The sequence below is a fragment of the Lissotriton helveticus genome, chromosome 4_1, assembly GCF_964261635.1.
Source record: "Lissotriton helveticus chromosome 4_1, aLisHel1.1, whole genome shotgun sequence".
Classification (NCBI taxonomy): domain Eukaryota; kingdom Metazoa; phylum Chordata; class Amphibia; order Caudata; family Salamandridae; genus Lissotriton; species Lissotriton helveticus.
The window spans coordinates 618,130,121-618,146,225 of NC_136063.1; the positions used below are offsets into that span (position 1 = coordinate 618,130,121).

Genomic DNA, 16,105 nt, shown 5'->3' on the forward strand with positions numbered 1-16,105 from the left:
ATGCCTACTGTAGGGTTGTCAACGCTGACAATTCAGAGAGTCAGTGTCCGATGGCTCAAGTTCCCTTCGAGTGGGGGGGGGGTCTCTGGTACTCTGCAGGTCTGTGTGAGGAAAGCCATGCCTGTTGACTGTTTACTAGGGAATGACTTGGAGGACTCCCCTTGGGAAAAGGTGGAGAAAACGACTCACCTGAAGATGGTGGGTCTACCTGACTGGGCGTGCGTGACCACCCGGTCAATGGCAGCCAGTAGGGGTGATCAAGAGGTCCTGGGGCCTGATGGAGAGGCCCAGGAACCGGCCTTAGGGAGAAGGCGCAGGGTGCGCGGGAAACCGGCCCCTGTTGTTCCCACGGTCCAGGGGGAAGCAGACCTTGAGGGGGATGCCCTGGAGCCTACTGGGGAACAGATTGCCGAACTGGGGGACCTGCCTGAGCTGACCCATTGGCAGCAAGAAGGAGGCCCCTCCAGGGAGGAATTCTGCAGGGAGCAGAAAGAATGCCCTTCTCTCGTGGGTATGCGGCAGCAGGCTGCAGACCAGGCCAATGGTGTTCAGGCCAAAACACATTATGTGTACTGGGAGAATGACCTCCTGTATTCAGAGCCTAAGGCTGCTGACCCTGGGTCAGCCCGTGTGCTGGTGGTACCCCAGAAGTTCAGAGCCTTCCTACTGGGACTGGCTCATGATGTGCCTTTAGCAGGACATTTGGGGATGGACAAGACCTATGACAGGCTTGTCACCCACTTCTACTGGCCCCAAATGCACAAGAGCTCAGATGCTCATTGTAGGACCTGTCCAACTTGCCAGGCAAGTGGGAAGAGCGGAGGGAAGATCAAGGCTCCCCTCCAACCCTTCCCTGTGGTCAGTACTCCATTCCAACGAGTGGGTATTGACATTGTTGGGCCTCTGGACCCCAAGACAGCCATGGGCAACAGGTTCATCCTGGTCTTGGTGGATCATGCCACCCGGTACCCTGAAGCCATCCCTCTGAGGACAGTGACGGCCCCCGTGGTGGGGCCTGCACTGATGGGAATTTTCTCCAGAGTGGGATTCCCTCTAGAGGTGGTGAGCGACAGGGGGACCAACTTCATATCCAAGTATATGAAGTCCCTTTGGCAAGAGTGTGGGGTAACCTACAAGTTCACCACACCTTACCATCCCCAAGGAAATGGGTTGGTGGAAAGATTCAACCGAACCCTGAAGGGCATGATCATGGGCCTGGAAGGTCCAATGAGGCGTAAGTGGGACGTCCTCTTACCATGCCTGCTCTTTGCATACCGCGAGGTGCCACAGAAGTCTCTAGGGTTCAGCCCCTTTGAGCTGCTGTATGGTCACCCCGTGAGAGGACCACTGAGTTTGGTAAAGGAAGGCTGGGAGCAATCTCCCAGGAAACCTCCCCAGAATGTATATAGCTACATGCTGGCCTTCAGAAACCAAACCAGGCGCTTCAGACAACTTGCTGAGGCAAATCTGGAAGCTAGCCAGGAGGAGATGAAGCGGTGGTACGACCAGAATGCCACTCTGGTAGAGCTTCAGCCTGGTCAAGAGGTGTATGTCTTGGCCCCAGTGGAACCCTGTGCACTTCAGGATAAGTTGACAGGCCCATTTGAGGTTGTGGAGCGCAAGAGCTCAGTGACATACTTGGTGGACATGAAGACGCCCAGGAATCCTTTAAGGGTCTTACATGTCAACCGCCTCAAGCCCCACTTGAAAAGGTCCGAAGTGGGCATGCTGTTGGCCACCGATGATGGAATGGAAGAGGAGTCTGAGCCTCTTCCTGACCTCTTAGTGGCCTGTGAGAAAGATGGGTCAGTGGATGGAGTTAACCTCTCACCCACCCTGACCCCTGAGCAACAGGAAGATTGCCGCCAATTGCTGGGGCAGTTTCCAGATCTGTTCTCCCTGGTTCCTAGTGTCACAGATTGGTGCGTCCATGATGTGGACACAGGAGACAGCTTACCTGTGAAGCATAAGGCTTACAGGGTAACTGACAGGGTCAGGGCCTGCATCAAGGAGGAGGTCTCCAAGATGCTTGCTCTTAGGGTGGTTGAGTCTTCCAGCAGTCCTTGGTCCAGCCCCGTGGTCTTGGTCCCAAAGGCTGCTGCGCCGGGAGCCACACCTGAACTCCGGTTCTGTGTGGACTACAGAGGACTCAATTTAGTCACCAAGACTGACGCGCACCCTATCCCCAGAGCTGATGAGCTCATTGATCGGCTAGGGGCTGCCCGGTTCCTCAGCACGTTTGATTTAACGTCTGGGTACTGGCAGATCGCCTTGACCGATGGGGCAAAGGAGAGGTAAGCATTCTCCACACCAGATGGGCATTTCCAGTTCCGGGTTATGCCATTTGGGATGAAGAATGCCCCTGCCACCTTTCAGAGGTTGGTCAACCAGGTGTTGGTCGGGCTGGATGAGTTCAGTGCCGCCTACCTGGATGACATCGCAGTGTTCAGTGGCACCTGGCCAGAACACCTGCGGCACCTCTGGGAAGTGTTGATGGCGCTGCGCAAGGCAGGCCTCACAATCAAGGCAAGCAAGTGCCAGATTGGGCAGGGTTCAGTGGTGTACTTGGGACACCAAGTTGGGAGTGGCAAGGTGGCACCCTTGCAACCCAAAATTGCAACCATCCTGGCTTGGGAACCCCCCAAGACCCAGACTGCAGTGAGAGCCTTCCTGGGGCTCACTGGGTATTACAGGAGGTTCGTCAAGGGCTATGGCACTATTGTGACCCCCTTGACAGAGCTGACTTCTAAGAAGCAGCCCAGGAATGTGATTTGGACTGACACCTGTCAGAAGGCTTTTGACACCCTGAAGACTGCCATGTGCACGGCGCCCGTGCTCCTGGCTCCTGATTTCTCCAAGGAATTCATAGTGCAAACAGACGCTTCAGAGCATGGTGTAGGGGCTGTTCTCTCACAGATGACTGAGGAGGGCTGGGACCAACCCGTAGCCTTCATCAGTAGGAGGTTACTTCCACGGGAAAGTAGGTGGAGTGCAATAGAGCGAGAAGCATTTGCTGTGGTCTGGGCGCTGAAGAAGCTAAGACCCTACTTGTTTGGGTCTCACTTCCGGGTTCAGACAGACCACAGGCCCCTCAGATGGTTGATGCAAATGAGGGGTGAGAACCCAAAACTGTTGAGGTGGTCCATCTCCCTACAGGGTATGGACTTCACGGTGGAACACCGCCCTGGCACGGATCACGCCAACGCTGATGGTCTGTCCAGATTTTTCCGCCTTAGTGATGAGGAACTCCCTGGGGAAGGGTAGTTCCCCCCACATTTCAGCTGGAGGGGACACGTGTTAGACCTGGCACCTTGGCGTGAGTTTCCCTTCCACTTTTTGCTGTTGTGCCTCAAATGTTTTGCTGGTGTCTGCTACTCAGGGCACTGCGCCACGGCCAACCCGTGCCGCAGTGCAAGTGCTCCCTACTGTAAAGTGTACCTGTGATTGATGTCCATGATTGGTTTATTGGATTTACTGTTAGTCCCTAGTAAAGTGCACCAGGAGTGCAAGGGCCTGTGAATGCCAACCCTGCTAGTGGGCCTGCAGCGCTGGTTTCGCCACCCACAGAAGCAGCCTTAAAATGTGTCTAGGGTCTGCCATTGCAGAACCTACGTGCAGTCTGGTACTGTCACACTGGCTGGGCAAGTGCACACACTTGCCAGCCCCTAAAACCTTCCCTTAACTTCATATTAGTCACCCCTATGGTAGGCCTGAGGGCAGGGTGCATTGTAAGTGTAAGGTAGGACATGCCCTGATGTGTGTGGCATGTCCTAATAGTGAATTACTACCAAATTCGTTTTTCACTATTGTAAGGCTACCAGTTCCCTTTAGGCCAGTTGGGCTGCTGGAATTATTACACTCTATAATCCCAGCAGGCTCAGGGGACATGGTAGAAATTCATGTTTAGTATGCCTGAACTCAGAATAATAAAATACTTCTTTTAGTAAAGTTTATTTTAATATCCTGTGTTTGCAAATGCTACTTTTAGAAAGTTAGCATTTGCTTGCCTAACCATTTCAGCCCGCCTCTGCTTGGATGTGGACCTGACTGTCTGGTGTGTGTGAGTGACAGGGCTGGGAGTTGACAGGTAGTGATTAGCAGGATGACCCCTTAGTGGGTGGTGGGAGTTTCCCCTGAATGATGCATCAGGCTGTGCCCCTGCCTCCACAATGCTGGCTCCGCCCTCCTGGGGAGCGACTGATGACTCAGCCTGCACCTGGCCCAGGAAGGACCGAAGCCTGTCAACAAGGTGCTCAAGCTGCCCCTGCCTTCACAATGCCGGCTCCGCCCCCCTGGGGAGCGGCTGATGTGCCTGCCCTCACACTGAATACAGAAGCCAGAAGTACCCACAACAAGTACTCAGAGACTGGAGCAGTTATGCAGAGGCCCCCCTGGCTTGCTAGAACAAAAGAAACTGGGTATAAAAGAAGGAGCCCTGCTCCTTGTAAATTAGATCCTGTTTGTGCTACAAGAGAAACTCTGCCCGAAGAGAAGGACCTGGAAGGACTACAAGGAGGAGTGCTGACTCTGGCCTGTGTCTGGTGCCTTGCTGCCAAAGGAGAGGAAGAGAAAAGACTACAAGAGACTTTTGCTTTTTATTTTTACTTTGTGCCAAACTCTGCTGAAAAGATCTCCAAGGGCTTGCCTGTGAACGTGCCCCCTGACCAGCGCTCCAGGAACAGTGAGCGCTACCCCCTGACTAAGGCATCTGCTGTGTGTGCTGCTTATCGCTGCAGCGCTGATTGAGGAGGACGAGGGCATCTACCCCCCTGCACACCGTGACCGTGGGTTCCGCCAGCCGCCCTAGCATCGTGAGGCCCAGCCGCCGCTGGCCCGAGCACCGCGACGGCGTCTGCCTTTCGCCCCACGAGAACAAAGTAACGGAGGACCCGTCCGGTCCAAGCATCGAGGTCTACTGGGCTCAAGCGCCGTAGACTCCCCCGCAAAGACGGACTGCCGCCCTTCTGTCCTCCCCCGCTATCAGCGTCCTGCCCGACTGCCCCGCTGAAAGGGCATCACCGCGACCGGCACTTTGGCTGGGTACGTCCCGCACTTGGGGACCGTACTGCCACTGCGCCACACCCAGCCGCCGCCGTCAGGACTGAAGAGAAGACTGAGTGAAGGACCTGTGACCCCATCGAGCACCGCCGCCCCCGGGTGACCCGTGACCTGCTGCCTCGAGCCGCAGCTCGCCTCGCCCGTCAAGGAAGCAACGCGACGTGGGACAGCTCCCCCCTGCAGCCGTCCTCTTCAAAGATCACCACCAGAAGTTCAAGGTACTGTCTTTTGCCCTTCGCGGTGCGAGCGTCCTGCAACCCGAGCTCGCACCGCGCTGACTGATCTCCGGCACCCCGGGAGCCTCGCAGCTGCTGGCTGCTGGCAGCGCGAGCCGCCCTTGAATCAGAGGCTCGCTCTGCTCTTGGCCCCCGAGGCCCCGCCTGACGCTCTGAGGCCCGCGGCCCCCTCTCCCCGAGTCGAGCCCGCAGGGTGACTCAGTTCTGGAGCTGAGACAGCGGGAAGCGCCTTGAAGCGCTCTAAGACACTTGAACCTTCTTAAAGCTGGGCAGAAGGCCCAAAAGAGTGCGTTTATTTAAGAACTGTGACTACTGATAAAGATAACTGGAACCTGCCTACAAGAAAGTAACCAAGACTGTATTTACAAGCCTGCTTGAAACTTATATAAAAGATATATATTTTTACAAATACAGTTTGGTGTCATTGTGTGGTGGGTTGGTTGTGACGGTGTAATATTGCAAATGTTTAACCCTACATGCCCCAGAGATTAGCCTAAGACTGCTTAAGCCACACTACCTAGAGGGTAAGCAGAGGTTGTCTTGAAGGTAACCCTCAGCCCTGACGAGGAAGAGAGAGGCCCTGATTGTCGCCAGTGTTGCACTGCGCCAACCAGAGACTCCCCCTTCCTACACATAGTATACTCCCCCCCACACACACACACACATCCCACCCTTAGAGCTCAAGTTTAGTGAGGCCGAAGATCTGGAAAGTAACCCAAAGTGGGTAGAGTTAGCCCTGGAACCCTTCCCCTCATTAGTTAGGGTATCCCAGAGGGGTTAGTCTTACCTACTAGCTTGTGCCAGGCATAACTATGGCACCTCAAGGCACTCACTTCAGATCATTCCCGAAACTGAGGAAGGTCAGAAGAGGACTGAACCTGCTGTCTGCAACATGAGATGAGCTGGGGAGGACTGGACCTGATCTCTCTCATACCCAGGACAACGAAGTGGACTCCCAGGGTCATAAAGCTGACTTCCTGTTCAAGCTACAGGGATACAACAAGTTCCAAGAGGATTTTCCTGCAAGTGCCCAACTGATCTATGGCAGCTAGACCTGGACAGGACTCTGCCTTTCACCCTGTGCGTCTCTAAGTGCCTCCCCAGAGGTCTTGGGGGCTTTCGAAGTGTACTCCTGTAGTGGGTAGGGACTTAAAGGACTAGAGTCAAAAGGTAAAATCTTTGACCCGAACAACCCTGGTTAGTGTATCCGACCCACGCTGAATTGTGATCAGTGTCAAATTGCTCCTAGGTCCATTTCTACTGCAACCATTGACTATCATTGGCTCTGTGTGCTTCTTGGCTCTAATTCTACTTAAATCTTCACTCCAATATGTTTTTGGTGAAAATCGTAATCTCCTAAATTGTTTCAATATGGGCTTCTGGTCGGTCATGAGTGCAAAACACATATTGATATATATACAGTGCATCCAGGGAATTGAGATAGATGTGGATGTTGGAGTTCTGATTCAGTCGAATCCATCTGCATTATTCAACACTGTCCACCATCCGCCACTCTTCAACACGAGACCAACAGCATTGGCCAAGGTAAAGACCTTGATCTACAGAAAGCTGTGGCCAGATTATTTCCCAAACTGCACAAATATGGCTCTGCAACCCTAACACTCAAATCAATTCAAAGACTCATAATTTGTAACAGAATCAGATCCAAAGCCCTGTGTATGGACAACCCAGGGCTTTAAGTGGGCCGGGTCCTGCCAGTGCTCAGCACCAGCAGTTTTTAAAAGCAGGTCCCTAGAGGAGTGCCTATCGGGCCCTCCATTTTCAGCCTCAGGGTGAAAATAAGTGCCTGCCTTTGGTGTAATTTCAGAGAGACTTGTTTTTCAGTTCTATATAGTGCAAACGCGGAGCGTATTACATGAGCCCCAGTTAGATTACGCAAGGATATATTTATTTTTTGAATGACAGAACGTCAGGCTCAAACCTGTTTTCTCAGCTCAAAGGTCGGCTGCTTAGCCTTACACAGCAACTTTGTCCACAAGAAGAGTAGCATTTTCAATATCATAAATGCAACGAAGTGATAGTTGTTGCTTATTTATCTTATGCAACTAACAACCATTGACAAAGCCAATAGCCCTGGCTTGTTGTAGGTGTAATGTTACTTGTTGTGTTATGTATCTGGACGAATAGGCTGAAGCGGCAAAATAACAGTGGGGCTATGCTAAGAACAGATTTTTAGCTTAAGTGTTTTAAGCCACGCCTTTAATTGCAGCGGCCACACCCCCTCTGAGAGACCTCACAGTTTTTTCATCCCACTTAAAGCCCTGCAATTCACCTTTCATGGCACTGACCCAATTTACAAACCCTGTGCATTCTAATGTTAAATTCCGATGGCAGTGTCTTCACTAGAACTGAGTACAACAATACAAGAAACTAATACATCGTGGACAGTATATGAGAGTTACAGTAACTAATATTTGGAACTAGTTCAATTGCCATTCACAACAAATACCACCATCTTAAATTGTGCAAGATACACTTATTGTGTCCGTGTAATACGAGTGGTGCATTACCTACATTTCCTTTCTGTGTGATTAAGAAACGCCTTGCTCTCTCTTGCTCAAAGCAATTTATATTTAACTGAGCATATACTTAACAGTCTTGTTACAGCTTTCATCAATATTGGGAAATCTTAGTACTCGTAAATACGTTATCAGGAGTGTAAGACAGAAGTCTACGGTGACTTAAAGGTTCGTGCGTCTGTTTTGCTGACGTTGGGTCTTTCCAAAATGTCAAAGATTAAAAACTTGTTGGGGCCGATACTTCGGCGATTCGAACCATATATATTTTTTTCCTTCACCACAATTTTTGGCGTCTAAATTTTATCTCGCGTTATAGATGTGGACGGACATGTTAAATACTGTCATGTATTTAACGACTGTCATGTATTTAACGAGCACTGCTGAAAATGTTCACTAGTGAACACTAAAGCTGTGCATGAGTGTTGCCGTAATTTGCATGAAGTATCATAATGACTCATTCAAAGTGCTAAGTATCCTTAACGGCTCCATGGCGTGCGGTATTATATTTGGACGTAGTGACGTAATGTGCAAGAAGCGCCTGTAAGGAGCAGCATATAAAGATGGAGAGTTTGCACAACAGTTGCTAGTGGGTTATTCACTCGTATTACTTATTTTCCACCTAAAATTCAGTGAAGCTACACAAAATGTCATGTGCTTCCATTGCAGTTTATTTAAATTTTACGTTACTATTATGCTTGGCCGGGTCTGGTGGGTTGGTGAACTAATGCTCCCACTGCAGGAGCCTGTGTTCAACCTCATGGTCACAGGGTCATATCCCGGCGAGTCCACTCAGGCTTTCATCCATCTGAGGTCGATAAAATGAGTACCATTGAGTTGGGTAACAATAAACATCTGTTATTCAGCGCCAAGAAACCTACGGGTGAACGTGCCCTTTACAAATACACATGTAATGTTAAGTTATGTTGGCTGAAAGCACTTTCTAGGTAATCAGTGAGTAATTACTACATCTGTAAAGCATGGATGAAAGAAGGACGTTGGTGGGAATCAGATCTCTTAGTGTTGAGTTTTAGTGTCTTGTAAGAGTCCTAGACAGTGTGCTTCAGGGTTTGCACAATTAATGATGTGCATGGAAGTGGGTGGGCAAGGTGCTGACCCGGGATGGACTAACGGTCCCTGCAGACCAGCATTGAGCAGCACCAGGGCGTGAATGGCCAGGTAGGGCTGATTTTCCCTAGGCCCTTGAGCTCTCTTTTCATGGGAAGGGCAGAAGTTTCCCAAGTTACTTCCCTCCCTTGTGTTTCCCTCCCTTAGCCTTTCACCTTCCCCTCTCATGATACCTGTCCAGAACAGAAGCCTATTTCATTACTACTACTACATGGCGGTGGTGTTGTCCGTAAGTTGGCCCATGGTGTAGAGATGAGTCTGTTTTCGAGACATTTAAAGAGCGTTATGATTTCCCTTCCACCCAGTAGCGGCCCGTGGTGGGAGTGCTGATGTGGGGCGGGGGAGGGGAAGGGTTGGGGGTAGTAAACTCTGGAATACGGCCACACAGAGGTAAGTACACAAACAAATAAATAATACAAATTTTGTTGCGCTGCATCGCATTTGGCGATGCAGCGCACGCAACAAAATTTGTTTTATTTATTTGTTTGTATACTTACCTCTGTGCAGCCGTATTCCAGAGTTTACTACTCCCCACCCTGCCCCACGCCAGCAGCGCCCGGCAGCACTCACACCACGGGCCACTACTCCTTCCACTTAGACACCGAGTCTATGTCTGGGAAGGAAGTCACTTTCTGTTTGGATTTCTCTGAATGCTGGGGCACGGCTTTGACACATCTGTGTCCCTTGGAGAAAGTGTCTGCTAGCAGTGGTGGTAGGACATGTGCACCACTCAACATAGCACAAAACGTGGCTGCCAGTGATCTGTTACCCATCACCTGGGGCTATTTACAGGACACTTCAACAGTCAGGGAGAGGGAGGTTTCGAATAGCTAGTACAGCCGAGTGTTTGAGCGAGGACAAATAAACCTGTACAGTTCCAGAGCGCATGCAGAAATAGAGTTTGGGGCACTGGGGGAGCATAAGACATAAATGCCAGATCCCTAAGGCTACTTAACTTTGCTCTCCTTCAATATATTTTCTGCTCATTTTATCCATCACCTGTAATCCTCCGCTGTCATAATATCCCACCAATTTCCCTTCACTATATCTATGTCAGTCTCCTTGATCACTATCTCTCTTTACATATCTAGTTTTTAATCCACCCTCTAATGACCTCGCCTTTCTGTCTTATTCCCCCTTTGATTCTCCTTTTCTGTCTATCCCATCAGCCATATCACTTTGCATTCCCATTTTCCCAGTCTCTTCCTTATTTTCCACTCACCCTTGCATTCTTGCTATCTCTCCTGCCCTGTTTGTCATTGCTTCCTTCCTCTATGTCTCTCTTTTGCGTTGTTCCTCTGTTTTAAGTTTTGGCATAGTGCTGTGCGTGTGTTTTTTCTGCATCATTGGGGGTAAAGTAGAGAGATGGACACCTTAACAGGTGTAGTTGGGGGTTGTTCACTTTTATAACAACATGCACACCATCAAGTCAAAATGGGAGGTGGCGTTCTGCTTCTTCAGTAGCATGGAGCGGTCTTACAGCAACTCAGTGCTGGGCTAATGCGCAGCCTTCCTCGTCCTGAAGCCCAAACCTGGCATCCATCAGAAGAGCTTTGGGGACCGGCACCTTACAGGGTAGGACTGGCAAAAGTGCAGCGTGAACCTTCAGGCAGAAGCCTCAACATTACCATGTTGTGTATGCCTTGGGGAATCTGGCTAGAGATGCTTGGGAGGGAGGTGTAGCATGAAGTGGTCACACTGGAGGTTATTACCTTCAAGGGTATTTTTGTCTTGAATTTAAGCTGAAAGGGATGAATCTGGTTCGTGCCTCTGGTGTTGCCTAATGTGCTGAGAATGAAGGACCTCTTTATCCCTGTTGTGCTGTCCTTGCTGTCTCTCAGGTCTTAGCTGCCATTTCACAAGGTTACTGTATTCTTCTCTGTGCCACTATTTGTGTAGTCATTTCCCCAGATCCTGTGTTCCAATTACCACCTCCATCATTGTGTCCATTTTACTCCCAGTGGTGCTTGGCACCTAAGTTACTCTTCCCCACCCTCAGTTGAAGTTCTGTCCATCATGTCTATGATTCATTCTGCCACCTCCCACCCATGTCTCTTAGCCACCTTTCTTCCCTTTACCATCCCACAGCCTAAACCATGTTCGCCCTCACACTGCCCTACCACTTGCATTTACCTCAGTCTGACCCACGATTAGGCTTTCCTGTTTTCAGTGTTTTTTGTGTGGCTTTTAAAGGTGTTTTCAAAACCTGATGGAAAATGTCCTTACCGGATTTTGGTCAGCTGCCTACCCCCTAAATAGAAAGTAAACAAATATAGTGCTGCTCTGAAAAAATGTGTTTTTGGATGTAATCTACTAACCCTCCAAATATTTTACATTGAGCTTAATGAAATAGAAGTTCACAGAGGTAAAATGTTTTAAACAATGTGCTGTTATCTGAGACACTTATTTATTGTCAGCTTGACGATGATGGATTCTACCCAGATCTGTGACTGGGGGTGAGTGTCTGAAAGGTTTCAGCACTCTGTCCATCATCTCTTTGTGTTTGCTTTGTTTGCCCTAAGTTGGCAAGGTATGCCCAGATGTGGGTCCCTTGCTCACTCTGCCGCAGGATTCAAGCTAGCCTGGCTGATAAGGGATGTTACCCCGAAACCGGTCCCAGGATGCTTGTTTCCGGGCCAGGGAAGACTTGGTGTGGCAGTTCAGGCTGGACTGTTTCCATGAGGCACAGGGTCAAGACTGTTTTGCATATAGCTGGGTCTGAACTAGGGTGGCGAAGTGAGCTAAAGAACAATGATGGATTCAACCCAGATCCGTGACTGGGGGTGAGTGTCTGAAAAGTTTCAGCACTGAAATGAAATGAGGGCATTTGTAAAGCACACAGCTACCTCACCGAGGTGTCCCGGTGCTGTCCGTATACCGCTTAGGAACCCTTCCTGGCTTTATTCCTGTGAAATGTCCACTCCTGGGCATCCCCAAGGTGAAGCCAGGCATCCCAGCGATGTTGGGGTCGTTGTGGAGATTAAGCAAGCTATTGCCCAGAGTTGCAGAGTGGGACCCATGATTAGAATAGGCACCGAGGCGAGAATTATCAGGTCCGAGGAAATTGAGCCCAGGACCCGCCGAGGCGGGTATTGAACCCTGGTCCCGGACCAGACCTCTGCATCAGGGTCTGCCGCTCTAACCATTGAGTCTCCGGAGACCCGACATGGAGGAAGACGGCGTGTGTATGCGAAGGACTTCATTGATTGAGACACGCAGGAAAACAATCCCCTGCCTTCTGATTCTGTCCACTGGAGAACACACACGCCGGCGCAAAAACTCTACACTCCCTCTTCTCTCATGATTCAATCTGCTGGCTGAAAGTGGTACATATCCGCCATTCAAAAGAACCTGAGCACCTTGGTGCAGCTACGTGGTCCTGACGAGATTTCCCTCCAACAAAGGGATTTCGAAACGCGTAGACCTTGTTTCTCACAGCGTTAGGAGTTCTATTGTTTAAATACAAACGGCTTGAAATTTAAATGTTTCCAAATGCTGTGTTCTTGAAATGTTTCTTGTAAATAATATTTAGTATTATCTGATGTAAATTTTTATTGTATGTATTGTTTGGTATGGATGTTCGAATGAGTGGTAGTAATGTATGCTAAAGTTTTGTTTATGAGCAAGTGTGGAGTGAAGTAAGCAATGTTTCTAATTATGTGAATCTTCTAAAAATGTTCTATTGAAATAATAATTAAAGTTATTGATTTATTCAGGACTAAAACAATGTCCGATGACTTACTGTTCAGTTCAGTTAGTTGTGAGGCAAAAAACAGCCCCACTTTGAAACTATTTGGCAATATTGGTGATATTTGTTGGTTTTTCCGCTCTAACCATTGAGCCACACTTCTCCGCACTCTGTCCATCATCTCTTTGTGTTTGATATATTTGCCCCAAGTAGGCAGGGTATGCCCTGACGTGGGTCCCTTGCTCTCTTAGCCACTGGATTCAAGCTAGCCTGGCTGATGAGGGATGTTACCCCGAAACCAGTGCCAAGATGCTTGTTTCCGGTCCAGGGAAGACCTGGCTTGGCAGTCCGGGCTGGACTGTTTCCATGAGGCACAGGGTCATGTCTTATTTGTATATAGCTGGGTCTCAACTGGGGTGGCGGATTGAGCTAAAGAACGATGATGGATTCAACCCAGATCTGTGACTGGGGGTGAGTGTCTAAAAGGTGGCAGTGCTCCATCCATCATCTCTTTGTGTTTGCTTCGTTTGCTCTATGTTGGCAGGGTATGCCTAGACATGGTCCCTTTCTCACTTTGCCACAGGGTTCAAGCTAGCCTGGCTAATAAGGGGTGTTACCACGAAACTGGTCCCGGGATGCTTGTTTCCGGTACAGGGATGCCCTGGCTTGGCAGTCCGGGCTGGACTGTTTCCATGAGGCACACAGTCAAGACTGATTTGCATCATCTCGTTGCGTTTGCAGCTTTCTTCCAGGTCAGCAGCATGGAATTGTGTTTTTAGGAAGAGGGGGGCTGTGCTGCTTCTGTCACCCCTTCCTTTCTCACAAAATGTGTGCACAGAATCTTAAAATGCAGCATCAGCAGGAAGGCAGCACTATACTCCCAAACTCAGTGGTGAGGCAGCAAGCTACTCCAAGACAGGCAGCGAGCCTCTGCTAGCTCTTGGCCATCATGTTGGAGACACCTGGTTTACACTAATGAGAGCTGTTTTGCTTTCCAGTGGGGGTTTATCAGTTATTGCAGGGTTAAACTAAAAACAAGATAACCTACCCATGAAGTTGGTGCAGGAAAACAGCACTCCTCTTGCATGTCTCCTTTGCCTGTGCTCTCTTCATTACACCCACCTACCCCTCAGTTTGTATCTCATTGTGCCCCTTACTTCAGCATGGTGCCAGGCTCCTCTCCACTTGCCAGTGTCACTTTCGGTATCCTCCCTTCCCGTCGTCTAAAATGGGACCTTGACTCAACACGATTCATGTCTTGCTGCTCAGTGTTGAGACCTATCCCAGGACTACAGAGCTTAAAGCAGAGTAGTGGGAGTTGAGGGTTCAGACTGCACCACTTCACACATAATGCCCTCAGCTCTCACATCAAGCTTAACAAATACACACCAAAACATACAGACACACATCAACCCACACCATTGCACCATCACAAATGAAGCATCACATACATCCGCCATGATCACTCATGATTACACTGGCCATTACGAATACATGCACCCACATCATAACTCACATGTGAGCACCATCACCCAATTGCAATCGATCATATATACTCAATCTGGACGAAGGTTGCACTACTTCTGCCTGTGCTGTACCGTGCCAGTTCTATATCTGATGTAAGTGTATAGTGTAGTTGCCCATGTGTTTTACTGAGGTTTGAGAACATGTCACAGCACAAAAGTTAAACGACTGCCATTACCAGTGCTTGTGTTGCATATACTATTTGACTAATGAGCGTCTCAGCATGCGGCACTCTTTGTGTGTATGGTCCCCATCACGTTCAGTGTGTGTCTGTGTTTGTTTTTAATTATAGTTTTAACATGTATATATTATACAAATGGTTTAATATCTTTTTAGCTCATATTTATGTGTATTTTAGTTGGTGTACATTTTCCAAAAGGAAATTAAACTGTCATTCTAAATAATAAATTTTCTTTTCATAATAGGAAGGACTTGAATCTGGTGACCCTGGAACTGATGATGGAAGATTTTATTTCCACTTGGGTGATGCCATGCAACGAGTTGGAAATCCAGAGGTATACATGTTGAAATAGCAGTCTTTTTCATCAATGCGGATTCTAAATGTTTCTCGATATGTGAATTGTAGATATAATGATCTTGGGTTAAGGAGGCGAAAAATGATTCACTTGCCCATGCTTTTTGTTTTTTCTTTATCTTAGTCTCCCAAAATCTCTTACTTTGTTACACAAATTGCAATTTAAGCTCAATTACTGTTAATTTCCAAAACTAGTAGAGTGGCTGCACTTTCTTTTCTTATACTAGTACATTTGTGTGTTTGTGTATTGAGCATGTTAGGAAATTATTATAAGGCAGACATACCAGTGATCCTAAGAGCCAAGTTTGTGTTTTAACTGACACCACTGGTGCCCTGGTGGGGGTTATGGTGGGGGTGGTCACCGATCCCTCAGCTAGGATCTAATAACTGTTTTGGGGTTGTTCCCTAAGCAAAATATTTGCCTTGGATTCCAAAACTAATGTGTAGGAACACGCAAAGTTTCTCATTAAAGCTCTGTTGTTTCAATGATATCTCTACTGAATGCTGTCCAATCCCCTTATTATTTTTGTTAGATGATTTCTGTTGTGAGTTCCTACATTTTCTCTTGTTCTCTCTTCCTGACGGATACAAATAGTCTTCACACAAATGATCACGGCAAAATTATTATAATCATATTATATTTTTAGAACTAGGGCATGTTAAGCATGATTAACAGTCTGCGTGCCTATTGTTCTTTCCTTGCACAGATGACACTTCAAAACAATACTCCTGTAATCTGGAGCATAACCTGTAAATCTTGGCCCTAGAACTCAACCCACACAAATGCCATAGACGTAGCCATTGACATACCTCCTTGTTCGGCATCGTCCCTACCGCCTAACCCTCCCACTCACCTACCGATTCCAACTTCGCCAGGTGACATCCTTTCCAATTTACAACTGAAAAACAACGCCTCCTGGTATAATTTTTTCCCATGACTGAGCTCGAAGTTTTTAATATCATTGCTAAACTAAAGCCGACCTGCACACCAAAGACCCACTCCCTTCTCACCTAGTTCATAACCTTAACCACATCATAGCCCCTTGTTGGGCAAAAATCATTAACACATCTTTTGCCACTAGATGCGTCCCTGACTCCCTCCAACTCGGACAAAGCACTCCCATTTTTAAAAACCTTACTGCTGACTCCTATGATCCCAACAACCTCCACCCTATCTCTAACCTCCCACTTCTTGCTAAAGCCCTTGAGAATTGTGCATTACTTCAACTGGACAACCACATAGGCAAATTTAACTTACTTGACTCCTTTCAATCCGGTTTCACGAAAGGCTGTAGTACAGAAAACACCATGCTGAACATTGTGGATGACATTCACAGTTCCCTAGACAATGGAGAGGCTTGCCTTCTTATCTTCCTCGACCTCTCTGCCGCTTTCAATA

At 48.4% G+C, this 16,105-nt stretch overlaps 1 protein-coding gene across 7 annotated transcripts in view; it reads left to right on the plus strand.

The window, feature by feature from the left end:
- ASPH (aspartate beta-hydroxylase) overlaps window positions 1-16,105 on the plus strand; it is a 674,605-nt gene that overhangs the window by 551,035 nt on the left and 107,465 nt on the right. For all 7 annotated transcript variants that reach the window (XM_078687254.1, XM_078687255.1, XM_078687258.1 and 4 more), the window contains one exon: window positions 14,597-14,686. In XM_078687254.1, coding sequence (XP_078543380.1) covers window positions 14,597-14,686 — 90 coding nt within the window. The remainder of the gene's footprint in view (window positions 1-14,596; window positions 14,687-16,105) is intronic.